The sequence below is a fragment of the Diadema setosum genome, chromosome 10 (assembly GCF_964275005.1).
Source record: "Diadema setosum chromosome 10, eeDiaSeto1, whole genome shotgun sequence".
In the NCBI taxonomy this organism is placed as follows: domain Eukaryota; kingdom Metazoa; phylum Echinodermata; class Echinoidea; order Diadematoida; family Diadematidae; genus Diadema; species Diadema setosum.
In genome coordinates this window covers 9,107,776-9,121,149 of record NC_092694.1, presented here as the reverse complement: position 1 = coordinate 9,121,149, position 13,374 = coordinate 9,107,776, and the positions used below count along the sequence as shown (strand labels likewise).

The window sequence follows — 13,374 nt, the reverse complement described above, 5'->3', positions numbered from 1 at the left end:
GGTTAGGGTTAGGATTAGGATTAGGGGCAGGGGAAGGGTCCGGGGTAAAAGCCCAGGGGGTAATTTCCGTAGACCCGCGGGGGGGGGGGGGGGGCGTTTCATGAAGGAACTTGCCGGATAATGAATGTCCGACAAGTCAATTATATCCGACAAGTTCAGAGAAATCAGCCAATCAGATTAAAGAATTTCTCAAAACTTGCCGGATATAATTGACTTGTCAGATATTTTATCCGACAAGTTCCTTCATGAAATGCCCCCCCCCCCCCGGTCTCATTGTGGCCAAGGGTCAATAAAATAAATTGCTGACAAGACACACCCTGTACCGTAAGCCTAGGGGCCACAAAAAAAAAAAAAAAAAAAATGAATTTATTCAGCCGAAGGGGGTCACGGACAAAAGTTGATGGCTATTGTTCCTTTGGGTGTACCCATCATGAAAACAGCAAAGCCAGTTATTTTATCTTGTATACGGGGTCCCAGACAGTAGCCCCAAAGGGCACCACCCATATGGTGTTATTTAGCAGAAAAGGGCCACGGCTTATTCCTTTTACAATGGAAGTAGTACACACAGTCCAACAGAGACACCCAAAACACTAAAGCCCGTTATTTTATCCTGTACGGGGCCCCAGACAGTGGCCCAAAGCGTCCCCCCCCCCCACCCACATTTGATTTTATTTAGCTGAAAAGAGTCATGGCTAATTTCTTTTGCACTGGAAGTAGTACCCATCAGAGATACTCAAAACACCAAAGCCAGTTATTTTATCCTGTATGGGGCCCTATGTAACAGTAGCCCCAAAGTGCCTCACCCAAATGTGGTTAATCAGCTGAAAAGGGTCTTGACAAATTTCTTTTGCAATTGAAATAGTAGTAAACAGAGATGTCCCAAACACCAAAGCCAGTCATCCTATCCTGTACAGGGCCATAGGCTACAACACCCCAGAAATGCCAAGTCATATTTATGATTGGTTTGTTGTTGTTGTTGTTGTTGTTGTTGGTGGTGGTGGTGGTGGTGGTGGTGGTTTTTTTTTTTTTTTTTTTTTTTTTTTAAGAGCTGAAGAGAGTCATGACTAATTGCTTTTGCAATGGCTATTAGTACACAACAGCTTAGATGTTACCCAAAACACTAAACCCAGTTATTTCATTCTGTATGGGGCCTCACACTGTGGTCCAGATTTGCCCCCCCCCCCCCTCTATACTGATCCTATTTAGCTGAAAATAGTCACGTGGCTAATTTTCTTTCCAACAGTTTAGTATAGGACAGATATACCCCAAAACACTGAAGCCAATTATTTCATCTTGTACACCCCCCCCCCCCCCAGCCAGGTCTGATTTAAAATGTTCACTCGAAGGAGTGAGCAACAGAAAAGAGTGAATTTAGAGTGAAAATGTTCATTTTCACTAATTTTGGGGTGACCTCAAGGATCACACCAAAATTTTCGAGTGATCCCTGAGGTCACTCTAAAATGAGTGAAAATGATGTATGTGTGTATGTGCGTTTTGTGTGTGTGTGTGTGTGTGTGTGTGTGTGTATGTGTGTGTGTGTGTGTGTGTTTGTCACGGGTGAGGTGTTTCTTAGTCATGAAAATGTAATAAAAAAAAGACAGCAATTAGAGCATCAACAACACCACGTCTGTGCACATTGCACGGTTCCATGACATTTACTCCGGCGACAATAATTATTTCTCCCATGAAATATAATTATGCACGCTGCCAATCCAAATGATAAAACCTATCCACAAACATAACTCTAACCCTAATCCTAATCGTCACATCAAACTGAACTTAAAACCCTATCACAACCCTAACCTAACCCTGGTCCTTGAAGAACGCGCCTTGTGAGCTACTTTAGGGAGCTTATAGATTTGAGACGCGGACGTTAAGACGATTGCATTGGCCGTTCTCTCTCTCTCTCTCTCTCCCTGCGTCGAGTTAAAAGGGAAAATCTAGTCCAAATAATAAGTGAGTCTAATAAGAACGAGTAAAATATTACGAGTTCAACGGTAAAATTTTGATCGAAATCGGATGAAAATAAGGAAGTTGTGACATTTTGAAGTTTTGCTAATTTTTGAGGAAACAGTTCTTGAACGGTCAATATGAATATGCATGAATGCATGGCAGAGTGAGCATGCCATTCCATCACAACTTGCCGTATTATAGTTTGTATTATGAAATTTCCAGTTTTTCATTCAAACGCAATTATTCCCGAGGCTCAAATCCCGATCAACTGATCACTATTGTGAAGTTATTCAACCAGGAATAACATCATGTTTCAGACTGCAATGACAGAAACACTGAATTTTCGTCATTAATTTTTTTGTACACGATCAATAGAAAATAGTCAGGCAATAACATGTCAGCTCACTCATTTCCATGTTCATATCCACTGTACAAGAATTGTTTTACAGAAATTAGCAAAACTTCAAAATTTCATAACTTCCTCATTTTTCATCCGATTTCAGTCAAATTTTTACAACTGAACTCGTAAGATTTTACTCTTTTTTTATCAGACTAACTTATTTTTGGACTGGATTTCCTCTTTGAATCCTGCTGCACACTCTACGACTCACGACTATACGACTGACAAACTTTGGATCTGAAATAAACAAACGTAATTACTTTGAGGCTATTGTGATTTATTTCTGATCCAAAGTCTGTCAGTCGTGTAGTCGTGAGTGTTATTTTAGTGTGCGGCGGGCTTTAATACGCGAAGACAGTGCCGTATATTAAATATACGGCACTGCGCGAAGACACCAAGACGCAACCTCTATAGAAAGTAAAATGGCGCCCCCATGCATAGCATAGCTAGCTCTCTGCGTCGGCGAATTGGGTGGACGCCAAAATACGAGTAGCCCAGAACGATATGGTTTCAGTTCGTTATTATACGCTTCACTTTTGAGCTCTCGGACAATGCCTATTAAGGCACCGACTCAGTTATATACGAATAAAAACTTTAAAAAGCATTTTGAAAAATCATTAGCCGATAATGACATCGCTTTTTACAGAACTCAAATAGGGGGGGGGGGGAACCGCTGTGGTAGAATGATTCATAATCACAAATCGCATGTTTCGATACTTCACATCTCAACATTAGCATGATTAGACGCTTTATACAGGTGGATGGCACTCATTGGAGATAACGAAATAACGACAGCGAATTGAGTGGTGTTAGGTAACACGGTAATGCCGTGTGAATTCTCACAATAAGATAACGAGTAATTGATTTTGCAAATGGAAGGAGAAAAAAAAATATCTGCAACTCTGATTTTGTTATTCACTCATCAAAATTATTTGAAAAACTAACATCCGAAAAAAAAAAAAAAAGAGTCCGACCGGACCGAGGGGTGAAAAAGGATACCGAAGGGCACCCTCGGTTTTGCATTTTTTTTAAATCGAAATTCAGCGATCAGTGCTCACTCATGGCGGAATTTTAAGGAAAATAAAAGGTAAACAAATAACATGAATATTGATGTTCTTTTAGAGTAGCTAAATCGTTGAACATTCATCACATTCTATGATTATAGATTACGTCTTGTTCCGCGAGTGTATCTTCACTGTGTATTTTAAGTGTACATGAACTGATTTTCCCCAGTCATTGTCCCTTCAAAGCTTTCCGCAAAGTTCTTTTACCCCCTGTCGAGACAGTGTAATTGTAATCTACCATCCATGTCAGCTTCCTTTAATACAAAAAAAAAGTTTTTTTTTTCTAATTTTAAAAATTAAAAATATAATTCCCTGTAACCTACTTTCTATCCACTTTACCGATCGAGGCCGATCTGGGCGTGCTCACAAGTCCGCCGCACACTATACGACTCACGACTATACGACTGACAGACTTTGGATCTGAAATAAACAAGCCTGCTTATTCTCAGGCTATTGTGATTTATTTCGGATCCAAAGTCTGTCAGTCGTATAGTCGTGAGCCGTATAGTGTGCGGCGGGCCTATAGCGACTGTGCTTGTCAGTGTGCCCAATAGAAGCCGGAGGTCGCCAAGTTTGTGAAAATGTCCAAAACTTTGCGACCGAAAGCGACACCCTCGTTGCGGACGCTAGTGAGTTAATGCAAGTCACAGTGCAACTGATGAGTATCCATTACGCGACTGTACTTTAACTGGATCACTCCAAGTTGGGCAAGATCTCTCTTCACAGGCGCAGATCATCGTACAGTCGGCAATGGCGGCTTAAGTTTTGTTTTGTGCAATGAAAGGAAACCTCATAAAATATCGATTTTCTGGAGAGGACACAAACACTGCGTACTGATAAGTCTGTCTGTGCCGGACAGGGAGAGTTCTGCGCATTATACAGTCCTGTACCTTCATCAAAGCATGGCCGGCTATACCACTCGTCTTGTTGCTCGATTGATCAGAGCATGTTAATGGTGTTATTATAGTCAAACACCACTCACTGGCTGGTGCGCACGAGAGAGCTGTCAATGTGCCTGTTTGAGCTATAGCTTGAAGTTTAAGGCCCAGACGTTATATAACCTCAGTGACTTCAACTATCACGATATGAACCAAGAAAAGGTTTACATTATGTCTTTAACCACACGCCATTTCTGTAGTAGTAACAAGATGAACGTGTTCACTAAACAGAAACTGCTTACTACCTTGGTATTTCTGACTCTCCCAGCAAGATTCGCTAAACCAGGTAAGTTGATCACAGTCATTTGGAGAATAATAGTTGGGATTTTGGCTATCTTACGTTGCAAAGTGAGACTGGTTTTGAGTCATTTAAGACGCCCCTCTCTTCGAAATATCGGGGTCATCCCACGAGACAGATACCTACGAGTGACTAGCCATACGGCCCATGAGTTCGACATTGAAAAAAGGTCCATGAGTCATACAGCCCATAACAGGCCATGCAGCCCATGCGCTCGACACTATAGGCAAATAAGGCCTATGAGTCCGACAGTAAGCAAACAAGGCCCACGAGTCCGACAAAAAAAAAAAAGAAAAGATTCATGAGTTCGACACTGTAAGCAAACAAGTCCCATGAGTTCGACACAAAGCAAAAACTGCCCACGAGTTCTCGCGACATTCGGGGCTTCATGTGGCGGTCTCAGCATGCCCAGTCTCTTGACGAACACCCGAAATATGTCGCATAATAAATGCATTCAAGATAACCCGGGCCCCATTTCATAAAAGATGTTAGGATAGCAACTTTTGCTGGAATGGCAACTTCCAATAACAACAGCCAATCAGGAACCTGGATTCTTGTCATTATCATGACAATTGCCACTCTAGCAAGAGTTGCTATCATATCAACGTTTTATGAAATGGCGCCCTGAACACATTTCAATGTGGGTCTTATTGATATATATCATAATACTGTATGTCACTTTTCTTAGGCTATAATACTACTTGGGCCGATGCATAGTTGATATATTACTAGTATGCTCACAAAAAAGTGGACAAATTGAGAGAAAAACAACAACAACCAAGATTTGTCTTTACGCAAGAATAATCAAAATTATTCCACATTATTCCACAGTAATCATGGTATCGTATCATAAAATAATCTATGAATAAAGTTCTCATCATTCCGTGTCTGTGACGTCATATCTTTATTTTCTTTTAACTCAACTTGGATAAAGTTTTTAAACGCGTTTGCACACACTTAAAGGTATTAGCCCACATTTGTAAACCTGCAGCAATTGGTCTCATAGTTAGCATGGAGTTTGGGTATGATTGCAGTAACACCTGTGCAAAATTTCGTTCCAATTAGTCCATTACTTTCATAAAAATAAATGAAAATGCACCGTAATCCGTATGCATGCGTATAACGCTCGCTAGCTCCGGTCCACGTACGTGTGTACAATGTACGTAGCTATAGCCCGCGCTCGTCATTCGATTTTGGGTCGGGTTGACCCGGTTTGAAAATTGATTTTAAAACGATGATTTTCTCTCTTTTATCGAATGGTATAGACAAAGATCGAATGGTATAGACAAAGAGCGACAGGTGAGGTATGTTACTGTTATAACTTGTACTTGAAGTCATATTGGACCTGTTTTATGCAGTTTTGATTTTCGTTGGTTTGCAAATGTGGGCTAGTACCTTTAAATGGCCAATATTGATCATGGAATGCTAAGTGGCATACCAACCCACAACACCATAGGCAGATCAGTCTGCACAGGTGACAAGCACAACAACAACAACAAAAAAAAACAACAAACAAACAAAAAAACAGTGCGCTTCCTTGAAAACACTGTAAAGTGTGATTTATCGATACTACAAACAAGCACAAAGTCAAGTAAAACACGTTCAATCTGTCTTAGTGACGTCATGTCTTGGCCTACATGGTGTGTCACCTTGCTTTCTTAAAGTGAATAATCCTTGATATTATCAAATCCTTTCAAGATTTCATTTTCCACGTTATGTCCACATCGCGTTGGTCAGCTTGTACCGACTTTGTGATCATAGGCCCTACCTTTTACGAAAAGGATCTATCGACATAATGTATATAGTATATATAGATATATGTATATGTATAATATATATATATATATATATATATATATATATATATATATATATATATATATATATATATACATATATATATATCATTTACGAGAGTAAAGAGGCGGTAGACGTTGCTTAATCCTCACAAGTGAGTTTACTCAAGCTTTCGGGCTTCCTGCCCTTTGTCAAGACTGGGGACAAGATACAAAACATGGATATCATATACACAAATAGAAAATAATAATGATGATCAAAACAATAGCGGAACTGATAACTACAGTGAAGGAGGCAGAGACGGCAGGGAATAATTACACAGGTGGGGGTGAATATATGCATATATTTGATCATCATTAATATATTCACCCCCACCTGTGTAATTATTCCCTGCCGTCTCTGCCTCCTTCACTGTATAGTTATCAGTTCCGCTATTGTTTTGATTATCATTATTATTTTCTATTTGTGTATATGATACCCATGTTTTGTATCTTGTCCCCAGTCTTGACAAAGGGCAGAAAGCCCGAAAGCTTGAGTAAACTCACTTGTGAGGATTAAGCAACGTCTACCGCCTCTTTACTCTCGTTTACATACACACTCCAAAAAGATGCGACGACCCAGGGGTTCATCATTAGCTGAAGACACACGACTCACACTATATATATATATATATATATATATATATATATATATATATATATATATATATATATATATTATATATCCGTAAATCTATCCATTCATCTGTCCATGTGTCCACCTTGCCATCTATCAATATTTTACATAATATCCATCTATCTATGCATCTATCCATCAATCTTTCCTTTTCCCATGGTACATCTGTTACATCCATCCATACCTATCCATCGATTTTATCCATCTATGTATTACCCATTTGTCAATCCATTTATCTATCCATCAGTCCACCTTCCACCCATTCTTCGATCCATCTAATTTTTACCCCAGCCAGACTCGTCCCACTTGTTCTCCGAGAAGCAGACGTGCTACAAAGAAGTCGGCTGCTTTACCTCCAGGCTCCTCAGCTGCCATCCGCGCGCCCCGCAGTCGCCGCGCAAGATCCAGGCGACGATGATTCTCTTCACTCGCGCCAACCGTGACCGACCCGATGGCGAGAGGCTAAGCTACACGCATCCGACAATGATTTCGAGATCGACCTTCGACCCCACGAAGGAGACCAAAATCGCTATACACGGCTACCTAGACAGTCACGGCAGCGAGCACTGGCTCGCTTTTTCAAAGGCCATGCTAGATGCGGTGAGACTAAAAACCTGATGCCCATATTACGAGGAAAGAGATTTTTTTTTCTTGGTGACATTACCAACGTGTACTAATATTCAAGTACAGTCAAACCTGTATATAGCGACCACCGTCTACAGCAGCCACCTGCCGTATGCAACCACTTAAAGGTCCAGTTTACCTTTGGGAGCAGTGATTTCAAAAATGTTCCAGATATCACATTTGATGCATATGTGTAGGTCTGTTGTATCATAAAACATCCTACCATATGAAATATTTGCAATAAAACCTAAAATATAAGGAGATATCTGGGTTTTTCTCAATAAACCGTAACTGTATACGGTTTAGTCTGGAAACATTTTTATTATAACTATTGTTCACATTTTGTGTATTTAACAACACTTAACATCGATTATACGGATTCAAATTTCGACAGTGGTTGTTTCTATCCCTAACTCACATTTTAGAACTATTTTAAAGCATTAATGCTTTCATCTGCAAATGGTAAATTATGCCTTTAACACAGTTTCCCACACTAAACAGCCATGTTAACTACTCTTTCTATAGCGGCCACCTGTGACAGCGGCTTCTTTTTTCGTCTCCCTTAATTGGGTGGCCGCTACAGACAGGTTTGACGGTACATCGACTACTTTGAGGGGCAGAAATAAAAGTACTTGCCCAGCGGGGATTATTTAAACTAAGATTCGTTTTTCCAAAGGTTCATTAATCCGAAAATGAAATGAGGTTCGTTATTTCGAAGGTTGGCTAATCCAACAATGAAGAATAGAATGGTTCATAATTCCGAAGGTTTATGAATATTCGTCACGTTCTGAATAACGAACCTCATTTCATGTTCGGACCATCTAACAATGTCTAACCTTCGAAATAACGCCAAAAATTGTTCGTATAATGACGAAACATATTACATTTACGGATTTACCGACATATAGGTTGAATGTCTTTATTTTGCAATAACGAACCCTCGAAATATATTCCCTATAGTATGTTCCATATTTCATATATATCAATAATATTTCAGTTTCAGATTGGCAAACCTTGGGAATAACGAATCGTGGAAATAGAACGCCACAAATGCTCGTAATGATGTGCAAATGTTCGTAATTACGTGCCCTATTTCATTTTCAGATAACAATCTTCAGGGTCATATTTATACACTGCATGCGTTGCACACTTTATATCTATATGGAACAGTACTTGAAACTTCGTTATAACAGTGATCATTGCAATGGGGCATCATTGTACTACTAAGAGTTTAACTGTAAAATAACAGTGAGCAATATAATCACAGGCATTGTCTTCATCATCGTAAGACAAGTGAATATTGCCTCACAATAATAATATTTCATTTTGTAGTTCGACGTCAACCTGATCATGGTTGATTGGAGCAAGGCAGCAAAGACCATCGACTACGAGCAGAGCCGAGCCGACATCCGAGTCGTCGGGGTACTCGTTGCCAACCTCATCGAAATGATCCACAGCGAGACTGGAGCGTCGCCGGTTCAAAGTGTGCACCTCATCGGTCACAGCCTCGGGGCGCACGCTGCGGGCTACGCCGGAGAGGCGTGCAGCGAATTGGTCGGACGAATCACCGGTAAGTAACGACTTGTTTACGAAATTCCTTGGTGAATAGTGTCACGGTTTTAGTCTTCAGCTCATTGAGAATGTACGTCTTGGATAAATATTATGTCTGACATGAACAAAACGCATCGAATCAACGGGAAACCTGCGAAATCCGGAGCGAAAATTTTAATTCCTCTTATCATGATGATGTCTTTAGGTCAGTTGATTTTAACAGTTGACTATAAATGGTGTGGCTTGCGATGCGTGATAATGGTACAATATAGTATGATACAGAAATTGTTGCTTTATTAGTAGTGACTTAGCTGCACAGTTTGTGTAGGCCAAAGGCTCATTAACAACTCTTAATATTGTTCACACATTGCAATTTTTATAGTCCTTAGGGATTTTTTCCGAGATCTTTTAATTCATTTGATACCACAAAGTGATGGTGTTTTGGGGTTGGTCCACTTTGATTGTAGATGGGAATTCCAATCCATGTGATATCACAGCAATAGGTGTAGAACTGCCATCTAAAGGGGGGGGGGGGGGCGGGTGGTGGTGAATGGAAATAATTCAAGCCTTGAAAATTCATGTAGTCCAAGTACCGGTATAGGACGCAGCGTTTGCTTTTCCTCGAACCCTTTTACCGAGTGTCGCACTAATCCTTTCATCTTAAATTCTACCCACGTTCTTTTCAAACGCTACCGCCATGGTTGCTCAATCACTGGAATAATAATCATCGATGCTTCGCTGTTGGATACTGTCTGAAAATTTCTTATTCTTTGTCGCATTATTTTCCTGTCAAGTGCCAGATACTCTATGAAATCACTCACGGAAATTACCAACATATATCATAATGATATTTCCGGACAGGCCTCGACCCGGCAGGTCCTGGATTCACTGGACTCTTCGCCCATGACAACTGTCGTCTTAGCAGCGGTGACGCGATGTTTGTGGACGTCATACACACCAATGGACGTCCAATGACCAAAGGGGGCGCTGGACTCATGGAACAGGTGAATCCAAAAACCACAGCACACACGTTCACAATATCGACGGTTGAGATGCAAGAGTACAATTTTCTGGTTAAAATTAACTTATTTAGGACTCCCCTAAGACCAATATTGTCATAACCGCTTCAGTATCGAGTGTAAGGGTGACATGTGGGTAGTCTCTTCTTTTTTTTTTAAGAAAGAAAAACCCAAATATGAATGTGAATTGAGTGACCGCATCAATTATTAGAAGAACAAAGCAGCGAAAGATTTAGGAAATCAGACAATCGATTCAAATGTTATGATTTTTTTTTTCAGTTTCGGTGTTGTCATCGCCGTATAAGAAGACAACCCTGGTTAATGATGTCATTTGACCAGCTTTATTTAGAAAATATGAAGAAAATTCAACAAATTTTCACTTTTCTTGCAAAGTGACAGTCAAGAGAGCACTGGACTTACCTCTGTTGTATAAAAGAAAAACAAAAAAACAAAAAAAAAACAACAACGAGGAAATATAAAATCATGTCAATAACAAGTCGATGGAAATATTTATTACGCTTCAAGAAGCATGAAAGTTTGTGAAATTCATTATACATTTTCTTGATAAATATCATTGTTGTACACCATGACGTTATGAACGTTAGTAGTCTCCTTATCCAGCAATGACGGCATACTCAAACTTTAAAATTCATAGTTTTTCTCATTTTCCCCTCATTTCATTATTTTGATTGTAAGTCATGTAAGTTGTCCTACGTCATTGACAATGATAATTTCACGGTTGTAATATTAGAACACAATTATCATCATCGATCGTATAGATGAAATTCGAAATGAATTTCTAACTGATGCGTACATGATTGAAACCAACCTGTTTCTGTCAAAATTATACCTTGATATACTGCGTGAATGACTATCGTTATGTTATTATGCAACCCATTACCATGGAGTATACAAAAGAACACAAGTTTACATTATTACGATAGATCGGACCACAGAAGTTTCGCAGTTTTAGGTTAGTAGGGAGAATCTGAAGCAAAAAGACTTTCCAAAGATCTTTATCAATATATTGTCATACCATCTTGTTCTAAAAGTAACTGTGGAGGATTTTATGAACATCTCACACAATAATATTGTCATCTCATCAAATTAGCATGTTCCTTCTTCCTTGCATTTCTTCCTTCCTTGATCATATGTTCCTTTATTTTCAACTATATCATGTGATTCTGTAGAAGCCCTTAACTCTCATTTACAATTTCTAAACCCTTGCCAACAGCTCGGAAACCAGGACTTTTATCCGAACGGCGGCCAGGAGCAGCCGGGGTGCGACCACGCTGTTGCTTGTAGCCACTAACGGGCCATGGAACTCTTCACGGAGAGCCTTCACGGACAGGCGATCAGTTTCGCTCAACCCGGAAGGCCAACACTTGGAAAAGCCTCCTGGCGAGCGGTCATTACCTGGAGTGCGGGGATGACGCGGACATCCCTTGCCCAGAGATGGGGTACTGGTCAAACTGGACACTTGGAGTAGGAGCGTTTTATCTGGAAACCAATGCGGAGTCCCGTTTCTCGCAAGACTGAAATCTCACTATATTATCGAGATTTTTGGGAATGATCCACCATCGTGCAATCTGCAGTGATGGACTGTATTGGCATTAGATTCAGATTTAGATTACTTTATTTGTCATAAAAATAATATATATACCTCCTTCCCCCCCCCCCCCCCCCAAAAAAAAAAAAGAAGAATGCTTCCACACTTACGTAATCGTGATTACCTCTCTTTGTTATGGAGATCATTTTTCATTAATAATTGTTTCTATTTCGCTGTATAACGGCCATCTCATTTGTATTTTAACTTACTTTCTCGTGCTCAATGAAATAAACTTTAAATTGAATTGAATATATTGAATTGAATTGAATTGAATTGAATTGAATTGAACTGAACTGAACTGAATTGAATTGAACTGAACTGAACTGAACTGAACTGAATTGAATTGAATTGAACTGAGTTGAATTGAATTGAATTGAGCTGAATTGAAATGAATTGAATTGAATTGAATTGAATTGAATCCTATGCGGGAGATGTGTGGTGACCATGGTATCAACAGTGATTAATCGCCTTATTTGTAAAATGCGTGATCTAGCGTTTGTTCTTTTGAGCAATATTACCGTTTGTGAAAACAAGAGAAACTCTTATCTTAATTAGATTATACATTCGCTGCTCTGATTGTTGAACTTTGGTCCTTTTGTGTCTTCTCATTCTTCTGCTTTTTCTTTGTATTTGAAGATTCCCGCAGGTTGTGCGTGTGTGTGTGCGTGTGTGTGTGTGTGTGTGTGTGTGTGTGTGTGTGTGTGTGTGTGCAGGGGACTGGACATGTGCAAGCGACGTGATGTAGGGTGCTTATAAATGTACACCGTGCGAGGAAAAACACCTCGTGTAAATCAGTTTCCCCTCTCTCTATAAATTCCTTAGATTGGATGTAAATCTATGATGTTGTGGATAGGGACAAATCCAAAATTAGACTTAAAAATTAGATTGACTTCTGAATCTATCAGATTGAGATTTTCAATCTAATTTTGGATTTGCATATGGAAAACTTTCGCAAGATTTCGCGCATTTAGGGTTGACAGACCAGAGTGCACGTAGCCGCCGAGAGCCAACAGCCGAGTGCACTCGAGCATAATATGGGAAGGAGCGGACTCGTCCATTGTACGGGAATCGGGAGAACCGTGCGTGTGCTTACTGGAGGGACAGAATGCATGAACATGGAAGCCATTCTTTTTTATCTGACAGCTAATAATTAAATGATATTAGTATTTTTAGTACCGGGAATCTAGATTTCCTACAACGGCATTTCCATTTCACCACACAAGTTGATCATTCACGAGCACACACACCAACGCGTACAGTATCTACATAATGGGTTCATTCACCCCTGTTGATTTAATGGGACTGAACCATGGTCTGTTCAAGCACGGCTTGTTGCAACCTCAAGTCATCTCTGCAGAGCAAAATACGCATGATGATCCTTGAATTTGGCAATATTTAGCTCTGAAAGAAGTGGTAATACACTCTGCAGGATTGTCAGAATATTAG

At 39.9% G+C, this 13,374-nt stretch overlaps 1 protein-coding gene across 1 annotated transcript; it reads left to right on the top strand.

The window, feature by feature from the left end:
* Positions 1–3,998: 3,998 nt before the first annotated feature.
* LOC140233722 (pancreatic lipase-related protein 2-like) lies at positions 3,999–11,860 on the top strand. The gene is made up of 7 exons (XM_072313823.1): positions 3,999–4,046; positions 4,624–4,641; positions 7,417–7,725; positions 9,082–9,319; positions 10,162–10,304; positions 11,554–11,600; positions 11,633–11,860. The coding sequence occupies exons 1-7, from the start codon at positions 3,999–4,001 to the stop codon at positions 11,856–11,858; spliced, it is 1,029 nt and encodes a 342-aa protein (XP_072169924.1). The 3' UTR covers positions 11,859–11,860.
* The last annotated feature ends 1,514 nt before the right edge of the window (positions 11,861–13,374 follow it).